This window comes from Balaenoptera ricei, chromosome 4 (assembly GCF_028023285.1).
Source record: "Balaenoptera ricei isolate mBalRic1 chromosome 4, mBalRic1.hap2, whole genome shotgun sequence".
NCBI classification, from domain to species: Eukaryota; Metazoa; Chordata; class Mammalia; order Artiodactyla; family Balaenopteridae; genus Balaenoptera; species Balaenoptera ricei.
The window spans coordinates 88140189-88153208 of NC_082642.1; the positions used below are offsets into that span (position 1 = coordinate 88140189).

The window sequence follows — 13020 nt, forward strand, 5'->3', positions numbered from 1 at the left end:
TGATGAAGACCTTAATCAGGTAAGTAAAATAAAATATAATTTTAAATTGCTCCTGTAGGATAATCCTAGTTATTATTAACAATTTTAATAAAAGTAAAAATGAGACAGTTCATAGTCTATGCAATATGGAAAAATACTTAATATTCCAAGTTCATGCTACCTGCAATTTGAAGATTCTTTAAAAGATAATTAAATAATAAAAAAGACAAATGTTGGAAAGCATTGTGCTGACAACTACACTATATTCTGCAAGATTCACAAACTGACCACAAAGCCAAAATATAAAACAGCTTTTAAAAAGGAAAATTTCTTGGTTTTAAGAAAACTAAGACACCACTTTATATCTATCTCAAACTGAGGTAACTCAACATAATAAAGATTTTAGACCAAAATATTACATTCATAAACAAATATTATTAATTTTTAAATACCAACGACAGCTGTAGGATGACAAAATTTGGGGGGGGGAGGGAATACATTAAAAAATAAATCAAGTACCTTTTACAATTTTTGAGCACTAGTTCTGGAACTCAAAATCAAGAACATGGGTAAAAGTCAGACTTCTAAATCTGTAGAAGCTTTATCACTAAAACTATACAGATGATGGATTCATGCACATATTTGGCACATAGGTGCCAAAAAGGTGAACACTTAACAAAATTAAAAGCTTGAACATGTATATGTTCCTTTATCTAAAATTCAATTCAATTTTTCACAAGGAAAAAGACCAAAATGGTAAAACAAACAAAAGCTAGGAACTGACAATGTTTCCTTTAAACATAATTAATAAGGTGATTACCAAAGGGGTTAATTCCTAATTACTCTTTAAAAAATTTAAAAAGCATTTACTAGCTTATTTCCCTTAAAAAATACAGACATATATATATATAAAGGTATTCGTATTACTCAATCTATATCTTCTTTGGACAATTATATACATATCAAATGTTCTTTTCCAGATTAAAACAAATTGAGGAGATAAGCAATGAAAAGGTATAATTCCATTCCTCAAATAAGATGTTTACATTTTCTTCCCAATTTAAAACATGAGACTTTATATCCATTGCAAGTAATCCAACTGAAATGCAGGTTAATTATGAGCTTTCTCGTGCCAAAGAGGAAACTGGAGTAAGGTAGGGGTGAGGGGAAGGAAGCCATTTGGTACCTGATATGATCGGGCTTTTTCCTGTCATGTGAAAAAATGGGGCAGGATTAAAACATAAGGGAAAGGTGGTAAAAGAATGAAAACGCAAATGTGCAAAATAAGCAAAAGACTAGCATGATATGAAAATAAAGCAAGAATTAAAGGAACCAGCTTAAGCTCATAAACTAACAAAAGAGTCAAAAGTATCTGTTGCATTTTGCTCACATATTATACATACATGCATTTATACAGTTAATTCCAACTCTTAGGGATCTGAAATGCTAATATTTCAGAAATATTCAAAATTTTCTTCAAAGTATTATGGTATAGAAGGTTCTGGTAGGACTTAGCACACTCTGTTATTATTTTCTGCCTCTATGGTCATGGCTATAAAATATAAATAGTACCTTTCCTCATCTTAAAAATTTAAATGAAATAATCACTACAGTTATATATATATATAAACCTGAAACAAATGAGAACTTTCCATAAGGAAAAGTTCCTCCCATCTGCTCATCCTCTTTTCGTCAAATGATAGTGGAGACTCTAAGGCCACACATAAGTAGAGTTTATCTTTAATCTATCTATACACTTCTTGTCTGTATCTGTACTAGATTAAAATACTATATAATACATTTTATGCTTTTAGCTATATTTTCTAGTTCAACAAAGACTGAGCACAGCATGTAATTATTCAACTTCTTTATTCGTTTTAACACCTCACTACTAAATAATGTTAATATTTAATTATTTTCCTTGTTCCTTCATCTTTTCTAAATTTATCATTAAAAGCAAAAGAGATATACAGGTATTAGTAATCCATCTAGCACTGACTTGAGCTTGAAGTAAAGCTGCCACACTGAGAAGATGGCCTGGTATGGAAAGACTATTTTGTAGATATCACATCATCAAAAAATGTATATTATAGACATATAAAAATCTTAAGAGACAACACAAACCAGAAATCTGAAACCAACCAGAAACAAGCTCGACAATTCACATAAGACATAAAACGTTTCACTCCTTACGCTATTTCAATCATATCACACAAAATACCATCTCTTTGGTTAAATTTTAGATTATAGAATGATACTTTTAAGATATACTTAGATTTTATGAAACACAGGGTCAGGTTTTAAAACTACCTGGGAATTCCTAGTCAAATTCACATTTCCCTCAGGAAGATCTTTTTAAAAAGTTCATTTTGAAAATACTGTATGCTTCTACTCCATAAAACTATAGACAATGGCAAATTTGTCATCATATGATTGGCACCTTATGGTAACTACAAGAAAGTATGTTTCCTAAAACTAATCCACAAACAATTAAAAAAAAAAAAAACTTAAACAGTGGGCAGAAAAATAATCTGTACATTTGAACAGTTGAATTCCTGGATTTTTAAAGTTAAGGCACAAATATCACAAATACACAGTCTTTTATTCAGAGGCTCGTAGAATATATTAAATCAAGCTAGATAGAGAACTAACTAGAGAAGTAGGGCAGAATCTGGAAGTCATATACAAGTAAAGGGAAATTATTTGCACGTACTTCCTAAGATTAGATTTTTGCTAACCTCATATAAAAAAATTTAGATACATTCCAAATTTTTAAAATTGAAAAGCAGAAGAGAATTCTAAATAACATTTAATAGATAACTCTTTCTTTCTTCTCCCTTTTAGTTACTGACCTATAACCTAGAAAACACTTAAGACTTTTGTTGCAAGGTTTTGACTTTTGTTTTTGTTTTTGAAAAGAGATTTGTATAATGTTTATATGCTATATTCCTTAGAAGTCTCCCTTTAACTACTATTGTCATCAAAATATTCTTTAAAGGCATATGAAAATGAAATTAATTTTCTATCCATAATTTAGTCCTAATAATGCAAACAGATTAGAAAGGTTTTTAAAAATATTTTTAAGCTATTTTTTTGTTGTTGTTATTTAAGTTGTATTTTGTCTTAAATACAGATTGTTTGGAATTTCCATAGCAAGTTTTTTATTTATTTCTTTTTTTGACATTTCCTTTATGTTTCATTTTTTTTGGCCTAGTGGCATGTGGTATCTTAGTTCCCCGACCAGGGATCGAACCTGCCCGCCCCTGCACTGGAAGCACGGAGTCTTAACTCTGGGTTGATCCACTGTCTTCTGACCTTGGCCGTCTCTTGACTATCTGCCATAGCAAGTTTTTTTTTTTTTTTTTTTTTTTAAAACACTGAGTTTTAGGGTGGTTTCTTTTCTTTTCTTTTTTTTAAAGATTTATTGATTGATTGATTGATTGATTGATTGCTATGTTGGGTCTTCGTTTCTGTACTAGGGTTTTCTCTAGTTGCGGCAAGCGGGGACCACTCTTCATCGCGGCGCGCGGGCCTCTCACTATCGCGGCCTCTCTTGTTGCGGAGCACAGGCTCCAGACACGCAGGCTCAGTAGTTGTGGCTCACTGGCCCAGTTGCTCCGCGGCATGTGGGATCGTCCCAGACCAGGGCTCGAACCCGTGTCCCCTGCATTAGCAGGCAGATTCTCAACCACTGCACCACCAGGGAAGCCCCATAGCAAGTTTTTTAAAAAGCCAGGTTTTGAGCCTCAATTTTGTCACAAACCAGCTGTGTGACCCTGAATGAGCAACCATCTCCCTGCACTTCCATTTCTTTACTAAAAATTAGGGTGTTAACTACAATCTATGATTCTAATCAATAACTGTCATCCTATCACACAGAAATGGCATCTCCTTTAAAAAATGGCCTCATTTCCAAAGTTACTGTCTTCCTTACTTGGCAAATGATAGGTAACATATCTACAATTAAGAATTTAATAGTTATTCCCTACTTGATTTTAGTTATGTTTTAATGTCTATGTCAATTAATAAAATTCATGAAACATATAATAAAAAACCAAAAGCTCCATGCTTAAGTCAATGTTCTTCCGTTGTCCTAAATGGGAATGTGATTTTCCACTAACACTTACTGTGCTTCATTTTGAAGTCTGAGAGCATTTCTGATTGCAGTAGTCCATGGAAGTTCATTTCATTTCTTCTTAACATAATGGTACAGTTTCTATGGATTTACTGTATTTTCACTGTGTTAAACTTTAAGAAGGTTGTTTTGAAATCTGAAGGTTAAAATTCAATTCTAACATTACCTCATGAAACCATACTAGTTGAAAAATCTTTATTATAAAAATTTGACAACCACACGATTTTAATTTCCTACTCTGGCTATGGAAATTTGCCAGGAAAGGCTCAAAAGATTATTGGCTTAATACAGAATTTTAATTTTTCATTTTTACTTTATAATAGTTAAAACATTATTTCTTAACCAGGCCATCTAGTTGATCCATCTATATTCATGTATTATTTTTAAAGTTCTACATAACTCAAAGAGACTTAATATCAAATATAATCATTATTCTTTCCAGTTTATATTCACTCTCAAGTAAAGAAAAATTATTTCTAATACAACACACCATGTACCATTCAAATATCTGACAATATCGAATGCTATGGAAATACTCAGTGTATCACTGACATTTGAAAATATCAATAAATGTTTTTTCTATAACCTCATCACCAAGGACTCAAAATTAGTGCACAAGGAATCCATTTCAATGTATTGAATATCCAAGCATAATCGTTTCCAGTTAAATTAACAAATGTATACTAAATTAAACTTACCAAGAAAATTCTATTTATTTTGCTAATGTCCATTTTTTTAAAAAGAAAACAATCTATCATTAAGTGAATTCATATCTGTTCAAGCAGCAAATAAAATATACACATTCAACCAATAATATAATAGTATATCAATTAACCAGAACCCAATACTATTTTCAATTATTACAAAACTGTTCTAACTACTCTTTTTTCTTTTTGTGAGAGGCATCCTTGAATAAAAGACTAATCACTGCTATTCAGAAGAATGATCCTGAGACAATCTAATCTTTTTTTTGTTTTTGCTTTAATGTCTGAAATTATTCCACTTTATTAATACATGAGAAAATATAATAAAATATTTTACACATTCATTCAAAAGACATTTACTGGATCAATATATACAAAAATCAGTTTAGAAAAAAAATTTTAAGTTTTCGGTAGGCATCAAGTTTAGAAAAAAGGAGCACCAGCTGCCATACACACTTCACACATAAAAACAATTCCATATCCTAAAACTCCTGGTTAAAGTTATTGCAAAGATTCAAAGATCAGGATCACCTCACTTAAAGATTCACAAGCCAAAATTAAGTAAAAATGTACATAAACAGCATATAGGGGAGGAACCCAAAGGGAAAAAAAAAAAGCTCACTTGTCATATTCATCCATTATATTCAAAATATAATTTGCAATCAGATCTATTTGGTAACAAATATGGGAGGAAGTTCACATTTAAAAATTTATTCACTGTAATGATCAGTCACTACAGACCAAGCAGTATAAAAAGTATCCTTGCTTCCTGGTTTAAACTTCACTTAAATTTTAAAATTTAGAATTACTACTGTTACTTTTCACTTGCTTAAGGCCCCTTTCCTAGAAGGGCATCTTATCTTCAATGGACTGGGTTCAGGAAAGTTACTAGGGACTGTGAATTTAGAGAATTATGAAGGAAAGAGTTGCCAAACCACAGGGAAAGTCAGAAAACTGAGAATATGGAAAGAGCAAGACTAGATTTGAAATATATTACCTGTTCCAAGTTTTGAAGGCATTGCTGGCTCGTTTGAACAGATAACCTTCCATAACAATGCCATTTGCAGCATCTACATTATATTCTAGCTTAGAATCATCACTGGAGAAATCCTAGACAAAATAACACATTAAAAAGTTCATATGATTTTTACTGATTTCCCTAGACAACAAATCTATCCTAGAGAAACAGCTCAAACAGTAAAAAGCTTTGTATTAAGATAGTTATATCAACAATATTCATAAGAAAGCGGGGTAGACCTAAATGTTCAAAAATAGAAGAATGCTTCAACACATTGATGTATTTCAATCCAGTAGACTATTATGCAGTAACATAGATGAGTATACAGAATATACATTAAAAGAGAAAAAACAATATAAATTTTATAAGTTATACAGCTTGGGTAAATAAATTGTATATACACTGTGATTAAAAGCACAATATGTATACAAATAGACAAAGGGAACAACTCGATATTCTATAGGTGTTATGTTTTAAATGTTTTCATTTAATCCCAATATTTTATGGTGATGTGTCTGCTAACAATTTTTTTTAAAGGAATATGGGTGTATTTAATTGGGATTATTTAAATCTACCACTATTTTCTAAATATATTACTATTATGGTAGTTTTTAAAATCTGGTAGAAACAATAACTCCACTGTTTGGGGGTTCCGAAAAAGGATTAAAATAAAATTTATTTTTGCAAAGGAGAAGCACCACAGTGTGAAGTGAGCATTCAGAGCTCACTTTTTTATGAGGACTATAGAACCACGCATCATCATTTTCTATCATTCTAATCATTCTAGTTTTCACTTGAATGCAATTCAAACTTTCAATTTTCCTCCAAGGATTCATGAAGTTTTGAAATCAGAATTCCCATATTTAAAATATTTCCTGGTGAATTTCCAAAGTAATTTCAACAAAACTGCAAGATTGCTGTGATCCCCAAATTGAAAACTCTAAAAATTAGTCTTGAAACTTTCAAAATTATTTCTGGGCCAATAATCAAAATTAGAATGCTATCCTATTAGAGAGTAGTAGACTTTCTGTCTTGAGAAAGATTTTGGTAGAGGCTGGATGACCACCTGCCAGAACGCTGGGATGCGGGGGTCCTGCACTGGAAGGGAAACGGAGTGAGAATCACCTAAGGGCTTTCCAAATCTAAGAGTCTATGACTATGGAAAGAGGAAACAGACTAACTTCAGAATTAAAAACAAACACTGCTGACATCTCTCAAAATTTAATCATAAAGACATAATAATCCAAAATAATCAAATGAAATAACCTGTAAATAAATTGCTACATTTTTTCCTGCTTTTACTTTGGGGGAAAAAATCAGGGAAATTTTAATTCCTTCATTTAAAATTTACTTGAAGCTATAATTTATTTAATTATGTAGACAGAATTAAGTCAGGAACAGATATAATTGAGTTTGGCAACATTCTAAAAATTTCATTTGTAACATCGGCATCTTTTTTTAATAATCCTGAAGCCACTTAAAACATAAAAAAGACTTCTTTCAAAGTGCAATACATTATAAGTATTTTTTTCTAATTTCAACTATTTTTCTTGAGATAAATTAAGTCTTCAGTATAATTCCTATTAACATCAATTAATATTTTATAGTACTTAAAATGTGATAGATATGATTTTATAATGAAAGCAACCAATAATGTTGAATAAAATATATAATATTAGAATTTAAATACGCTGATGAGCTGACAAATTAGGAAGGAATACTCAAAGGCAAAAGAATAAGTGAAAATTGGAAGCCACAGGGGTTAGCAGAGCAAGGAAGCCAAGTATCCCCTTAAGGGCGTTTGTCTCATCAGGAGAACTTGAAGCTCTGGTGTGGGGCCCAAGGAAGAGAAGGCAAGACCAAGGCTGGCCAATGAGGGGACTCTAAGAGAAGTTTTCTCTTTTGAAACTGCAAGAAAGACAAGAAGGACCACTATTATCTCTTTGATTTAAGCTTATTTTAAAAGTCCTAGCCAGCAAGATAAACAAAAAGTAAAGGAAACAATTATTTGCAGATGATGTGACTTTGTACACATAACATCCAAAAGAATCCAGAGAGAAATCAGTATTAAAGAGAGCTTAAAAAGACTACTGGTTACAAAATCAATACATAAAAATCAAATTTTATTCTAATATATAACAAAAGTAAACAGTGAGAAAAGAAATTTTTACAAGATAAAATTTACAATAACATTTGCAATACAATTTAACAAAAGATGTACAAGAAAATTATCAAACTTTATGAAGGACATTAAAGAAAACTTAAATAAATGGAGAAATATTTCAAGCTCATGGACTAGAAGACATTTAAAATAAAGATATCAATTCTTCCCCAAATTGATTCACAGATCCAATGCAATCCCAATCAAAATCCCAAAAGCTATTTTTATGTAACCTAAAAAGCCACTCCTGAAATTTATATGGAAATACAGAACTTCGGCAATTGACTTTTGAAGAAGAGAAGGTAGGAGGCTTTGCTTTGTCAGATATCAAGATATGCTATAAAGCTAAAATAATTAAGATAGCATAGTATTGGCATAATTAAGACAAAAAGACCAACAAAACAGAACAGAGTCCGAAATAGACCTCACATGTATGGAAATGTGATGTATAACAGAGTACACAACACTGAGTAGTATGGAGAAACAAACTTTTTAATAACTGAATCTAGATCATTTAGCTACCAATGTGAAAATAAAAGGAAACTGGATCTCTACCTCATACTATATACAAAAAACCAATTACGGATTGATTAAAGATCTAGATATATTGATAAAAGACAAATCTATAAACATTTAGAAGATTAGGCAAATCTATAAACACTTAGGAGATATACCGTTGTGATCCTCGGTTGGGAAGGACACAAAAAGTACCACACAGAAAAGACATTTTAAAAACTATGTGAAAATTTAAAACGTATATACCCCAAAGGGGGGCTAATACCTAGAATATTTGAAGATATGGTCAACAGTTAGCTAGGCAACCTGATGGAAAAATGGGAGAAAGACTAACAGACATTTAACAAGGAGGCTAGCCAAGTGACCAACAGACTTAGGAGAAGGTCATTAGTGATTAAAGCATAAATTAAAACCACAACAAGATGTCAATATCTACCACTAAAATAGGCAAAAATTTAAAACTTTCACAATACAACGAGGTGGCAAGCAGCAATGGGAACTCTCACACAGTGCTGCTTACCAGGAGTGGTATAACATTTTGAAAAATAATTTAGCATTATCTACTAACATTGAACATATATACACACCCTCTGACCCAGTTTTATTCCTAGGTATAAATCCATCAGAAATGTGTGCATATATCCAAAAGGCATGTACATGAATATTCATAGCATCGTTTCTTCAACTGATCAATTTCAATTCTTGAAAAAATCTAAATAATTACATTAGACATACTTTTCCTTAATTTTTAGTTTGACTGGATCTTGTTCTTTTCCTTTTTTTTTTTTTTTTTTTTACCTGTAATGCAGCCTTGTGTCAGCATTTAACGGCAAAAAAAAAAAAGGTAAGTATTCATAATGAACAAAAACAGCATTATTCCCTTTAAGGAAAACAATAACTGACAATTATTTAAAATCAAATAAATTTATCAGATTTAATAATCTACTACTCTTGGACATTTGGTACAACATTGAGCTGTTTATACAATAGGGAAAGATATTAAAAGATGCATAGTGCAACAGAAACTAACACAGTACTGTGAAGCAATTATACTCCAATAAAGATCTATTAAAAAAAAAGATGCATAATATTCATTAAATAATTCAGTTTAAACAAATAGTCACATGTTTCTAAATTTCATGACCTCTCATTTTAATTAAAAATGATTGGTCCCAATTCTTAAAAATCTTTCCACAGTAACGTCATTAAAACAAGTTATCCAACCAAAAGTGATTCTAACTTTAAACAAAATAAAACATGGAGGTAGTCTTACCTGACTATAACTAGAAGTAATGAATTAAACATGGTCTGGTAGAAAATCTTCTGCTTTTTCAATAACGTTTCTCTTTGAGTATTAACAACCCATCACCAATAAAATTTTCCTTACTTTTATTACTGATTTCACTTTCATTTTTTTCCTCTGACATCTTCTATATCAGATCTAGTTTACTGGTATTTTAAATTCTAAATAAACCATAACAAGAGTTGATTCGACTGCTCAGGGGTTGAGCAGTCAAATACCAAGAGATAATACCAAGAGAATAGATTTCTTAAAGCAATGCTAGAAGGTATCTTTTTTTTTTTTTTTTGTCTTTTTAGGGGAAAGTGTGATCGCAGTCCCCCACTACCAAAATTTGTGCAGTCAAGTTTCCCACTTTTGGGGAAATTGTAGGAGTGGGATGTATAAGCCTCACCCTGGGAAAACCACCTCTGTGATCATGGTATCTCTCCTGCCAGGTAAGTACAGAACATATCTTTTTTCATACTTTTTACATACTTTCAACCTCCAGTTGTCTCCTTTTATTTTCAGATTACTACACACACAAAAATGTCAATGACTATATAAGATAAAATATAATTAGACTGAGTTCCAGGTATATCATATTCAAAGCTTTTAGCACACAGAAACAAAAACTAGTTTCACATTTAAATCTTCATTTTTAAATATATATTTTTCAAACATTAGTTTAGCTAGGCTTAGGCAAATTAATAAGAAATGCAAGTGAAATTTCAGCATCACCTGAGAGGGTAAGTGCTGCCTTAGAGTGACTGCAGCTGGAAATTCCTAGTACCAAACACACACATTGATCCTACAGCGTTCTCCAACCCCTGACCACCTCCACCCACACCCCATCCAACCCCTCCCCCACATACACACACACATTTTTACAGGTGGTTGGCGATATCCTAACTGAAACTATAAGTAGTGTTTTAAACTCTAAGGGCCACTTTTAAAGCAGTTAAGGCCCTAAGAGACTGATGTTTTTATAAACTGGTTCAAGAGCATGGCTTTCAAATATTTTGATATAAAAGAATAATAAAATACAAACCTGAACATCAGAAAAATATTTTATTTTTTTACAAAAAAAGGAGGAATTTACCTATACAATTTAATTATTAAAGCAACTCAAAGGATTTTTTCCAACACAATGATATCCTGCTGAAACCAATGATCAAGAAATTGTGTAAAATGGGAATTAATCTCCTTTAACTTCTCCCCTCAAGTACCTTTTGTTGAATGGTGGAATGTTTTTGCTCCATTTCTCTTTTCTCCTTTGCTGCATCTACAACCAGTCGATCCAACTATAAAAGGAGAAAAGGAGTAAATTATAGAGACTTAAAAGTTAAAGAAAGAAAGACATGATTATTTTTCAAAAATCATATTCCAAATCAGTCAGTCAATTGAGGTTTACCTAAAAAGGCATTTTGGCTACAACTTTAAAGTGGAAGTTCTTTTTTTTCTGGTATCATATCCTCTTTGAGAAGGTCTTTAACTCCTCTAGGGAAAACGTTTCTAAGAGCAATCATGGTTCCAAGCAATTGTGACAGGTGGCCCTGTCTAAGGCACAACAGTGATAACATGTTCACTCCTTGAATTAAGGAGAATGACTCTAGATTAAGTTGTCTGCTGATGCACTCAGCAATTCTGGTAGTCACTATCAAAGACAGAAAGAAGAAATACTGGTGATTTTTCTTCCCAAACAGCAAAAAGCAGCAGCTAAGCTAGTGTGTGCCAGCCTCACAAGTTCAACGTAACAGACACTTACAATCACTCAAGATGCATGATGTTTTCAAGTTGGCTTCCTAATATTACAATAAAATCTAAAAGGTAGAAAAAATAATTCAACAGATAAAAGAGAAAGCAAGAAAGGAGGGAGGGAGGGAATAGAATAGAATAGAGTAGGAGAGGACAGAATAGGATAGAATAGAATAGAATAGAACAGAAACCATTCATTAGATTAGGGTATAAAATCACCAATTTTTAAAGTCCTTCTTTTTAAAAAAAATGTAAAAACTTATGAAATCATAAAATCCCATTTCTTTCTTGATCCTTTCCATCAGAAGAGAAATATCTGACTTCCAGTATTATGACAAAAGCACTGGCTTCTTGAACTCCTCTTTGCTGGAATAACAAAAATTGGGTTATAAAATACCCCATTATGTGGGTCTACTCTTCTAAACTGTGATGTACATCATTTCATCTTTGAACACCCATTCACCTCAAACTGACTAATGTGTGATAAATGAATAAATAAAAATGTAAATATCAACAGACTACGGAGAATGACAAAGTATTAAATGTCGAAATGTTCTCATTGATATCCTTTAAAAACAAAACTGAAAAAGGCCTTCTTAAAAGACTGTGTGATCCTTTATTCACTATCACAAATGGTGTTTTTTTTCTACAGGAGACAAATTCTGACCACAGAATCTTAATATCACTGAATAATAATAAAGAACCAAAAGAAAACATACTGAAATAGAACTATCACTATTATAAAATATTTTACTTAGATGGCAACTACACTATTCCACTTTAAGATCTAATGCATACTTACCTTAGTGACATGCTGCATTGATTTAATGGGTAATGCTGTGCTAGGAAAATGTTTGTCCTCAATAGTTTCTTATACTGAATGAGTGGAATAACCATTATATCCTTGTTTTATAGCCTTTAAGTGAAAGGCATGTTAATGTTTTTCATACATTCAGATTGAAATGCAGCAGAAGGCAGCCCCCAAGATTCAAATTGATATTTCTAAACTTGCATGCATGTACTTTCCACACCAGTACTACAATGCCAGTGATGGTAGTAAAATTGTCAACTTGGTAGTAAATTTCTCTGCTGCATCCCACCCCACTGCAATTGCAGCAGAAACGGAGAAAATTCCCCTCTCTCTGTTGGGGCAGAGGTATAAAGAAAAAGATATCTTTCAACATGGTGGAGTACTGGAGGACGTATGAGTTGGGGAGGTGCGAAGGCTGGCAGTATTGTCTCCTAGATGCTGGGTACTGAATCAGGAAGAGAGAGTTTGGAGCACAGTAGCATGTGTCCCGTGTTTCTATTAGCGTTGGACATCATGAGGTTAACAGGCTCCTATACTTAACCAGGTATCCCCAATCCTCTACCTATGTTTTGAATCTCCTACACTCCTACCACCTCAGATTTCACCACTTCTCTTTCTGCTTTTCAACTTCTCCCATTCCCATTTGCTTTTAAATTTGT

General features: G+C 32.1%; 1 protein-coding gene and 1 pseudogene across 6 annotated transcripts in view; both read right to left on the minus strand.

Annotated features, from left to right (window-relative positions):
• ACAP2 (ArfGAP with coiled-coil, ankyrin repeat and PH domains 2) overlaps positions 1 to 13020 on the minus strand; it is a 158779-nt gene that overhangs the window by 31770 nt on the left and 113989 nt on the right. For 5 of the 6 annotated variants that reach the window (XM_059920801.1, XM_059920804.1, XM_059920800.1 and 2 more), the window contains 3 exons: positions 11022 to 11096; positions 5816 to 5928; positions 1166 to 1186 (listed from right to left, as the gene is read on the minus strand). In XM_059920801.1, the coding sequence (XP_059776784.1) occupies positions 1166 to 1186; positions 5816 to 5928; positions 11022 to 11096 (209 nt within the window). The remainder of the gene's footprint in view (positions 1 to 1165; positions 1187 to 5815; positions 5929 to 11021; positions 11097 to 13020) is intronic. The other variant, XM_059920803.1, reaches the window with a different exon arrangement.
• On the minus strand, positions 10110 to 10258 carry LOC132365679 (U1 spliceosomal RNA; annotated as a pseudogene).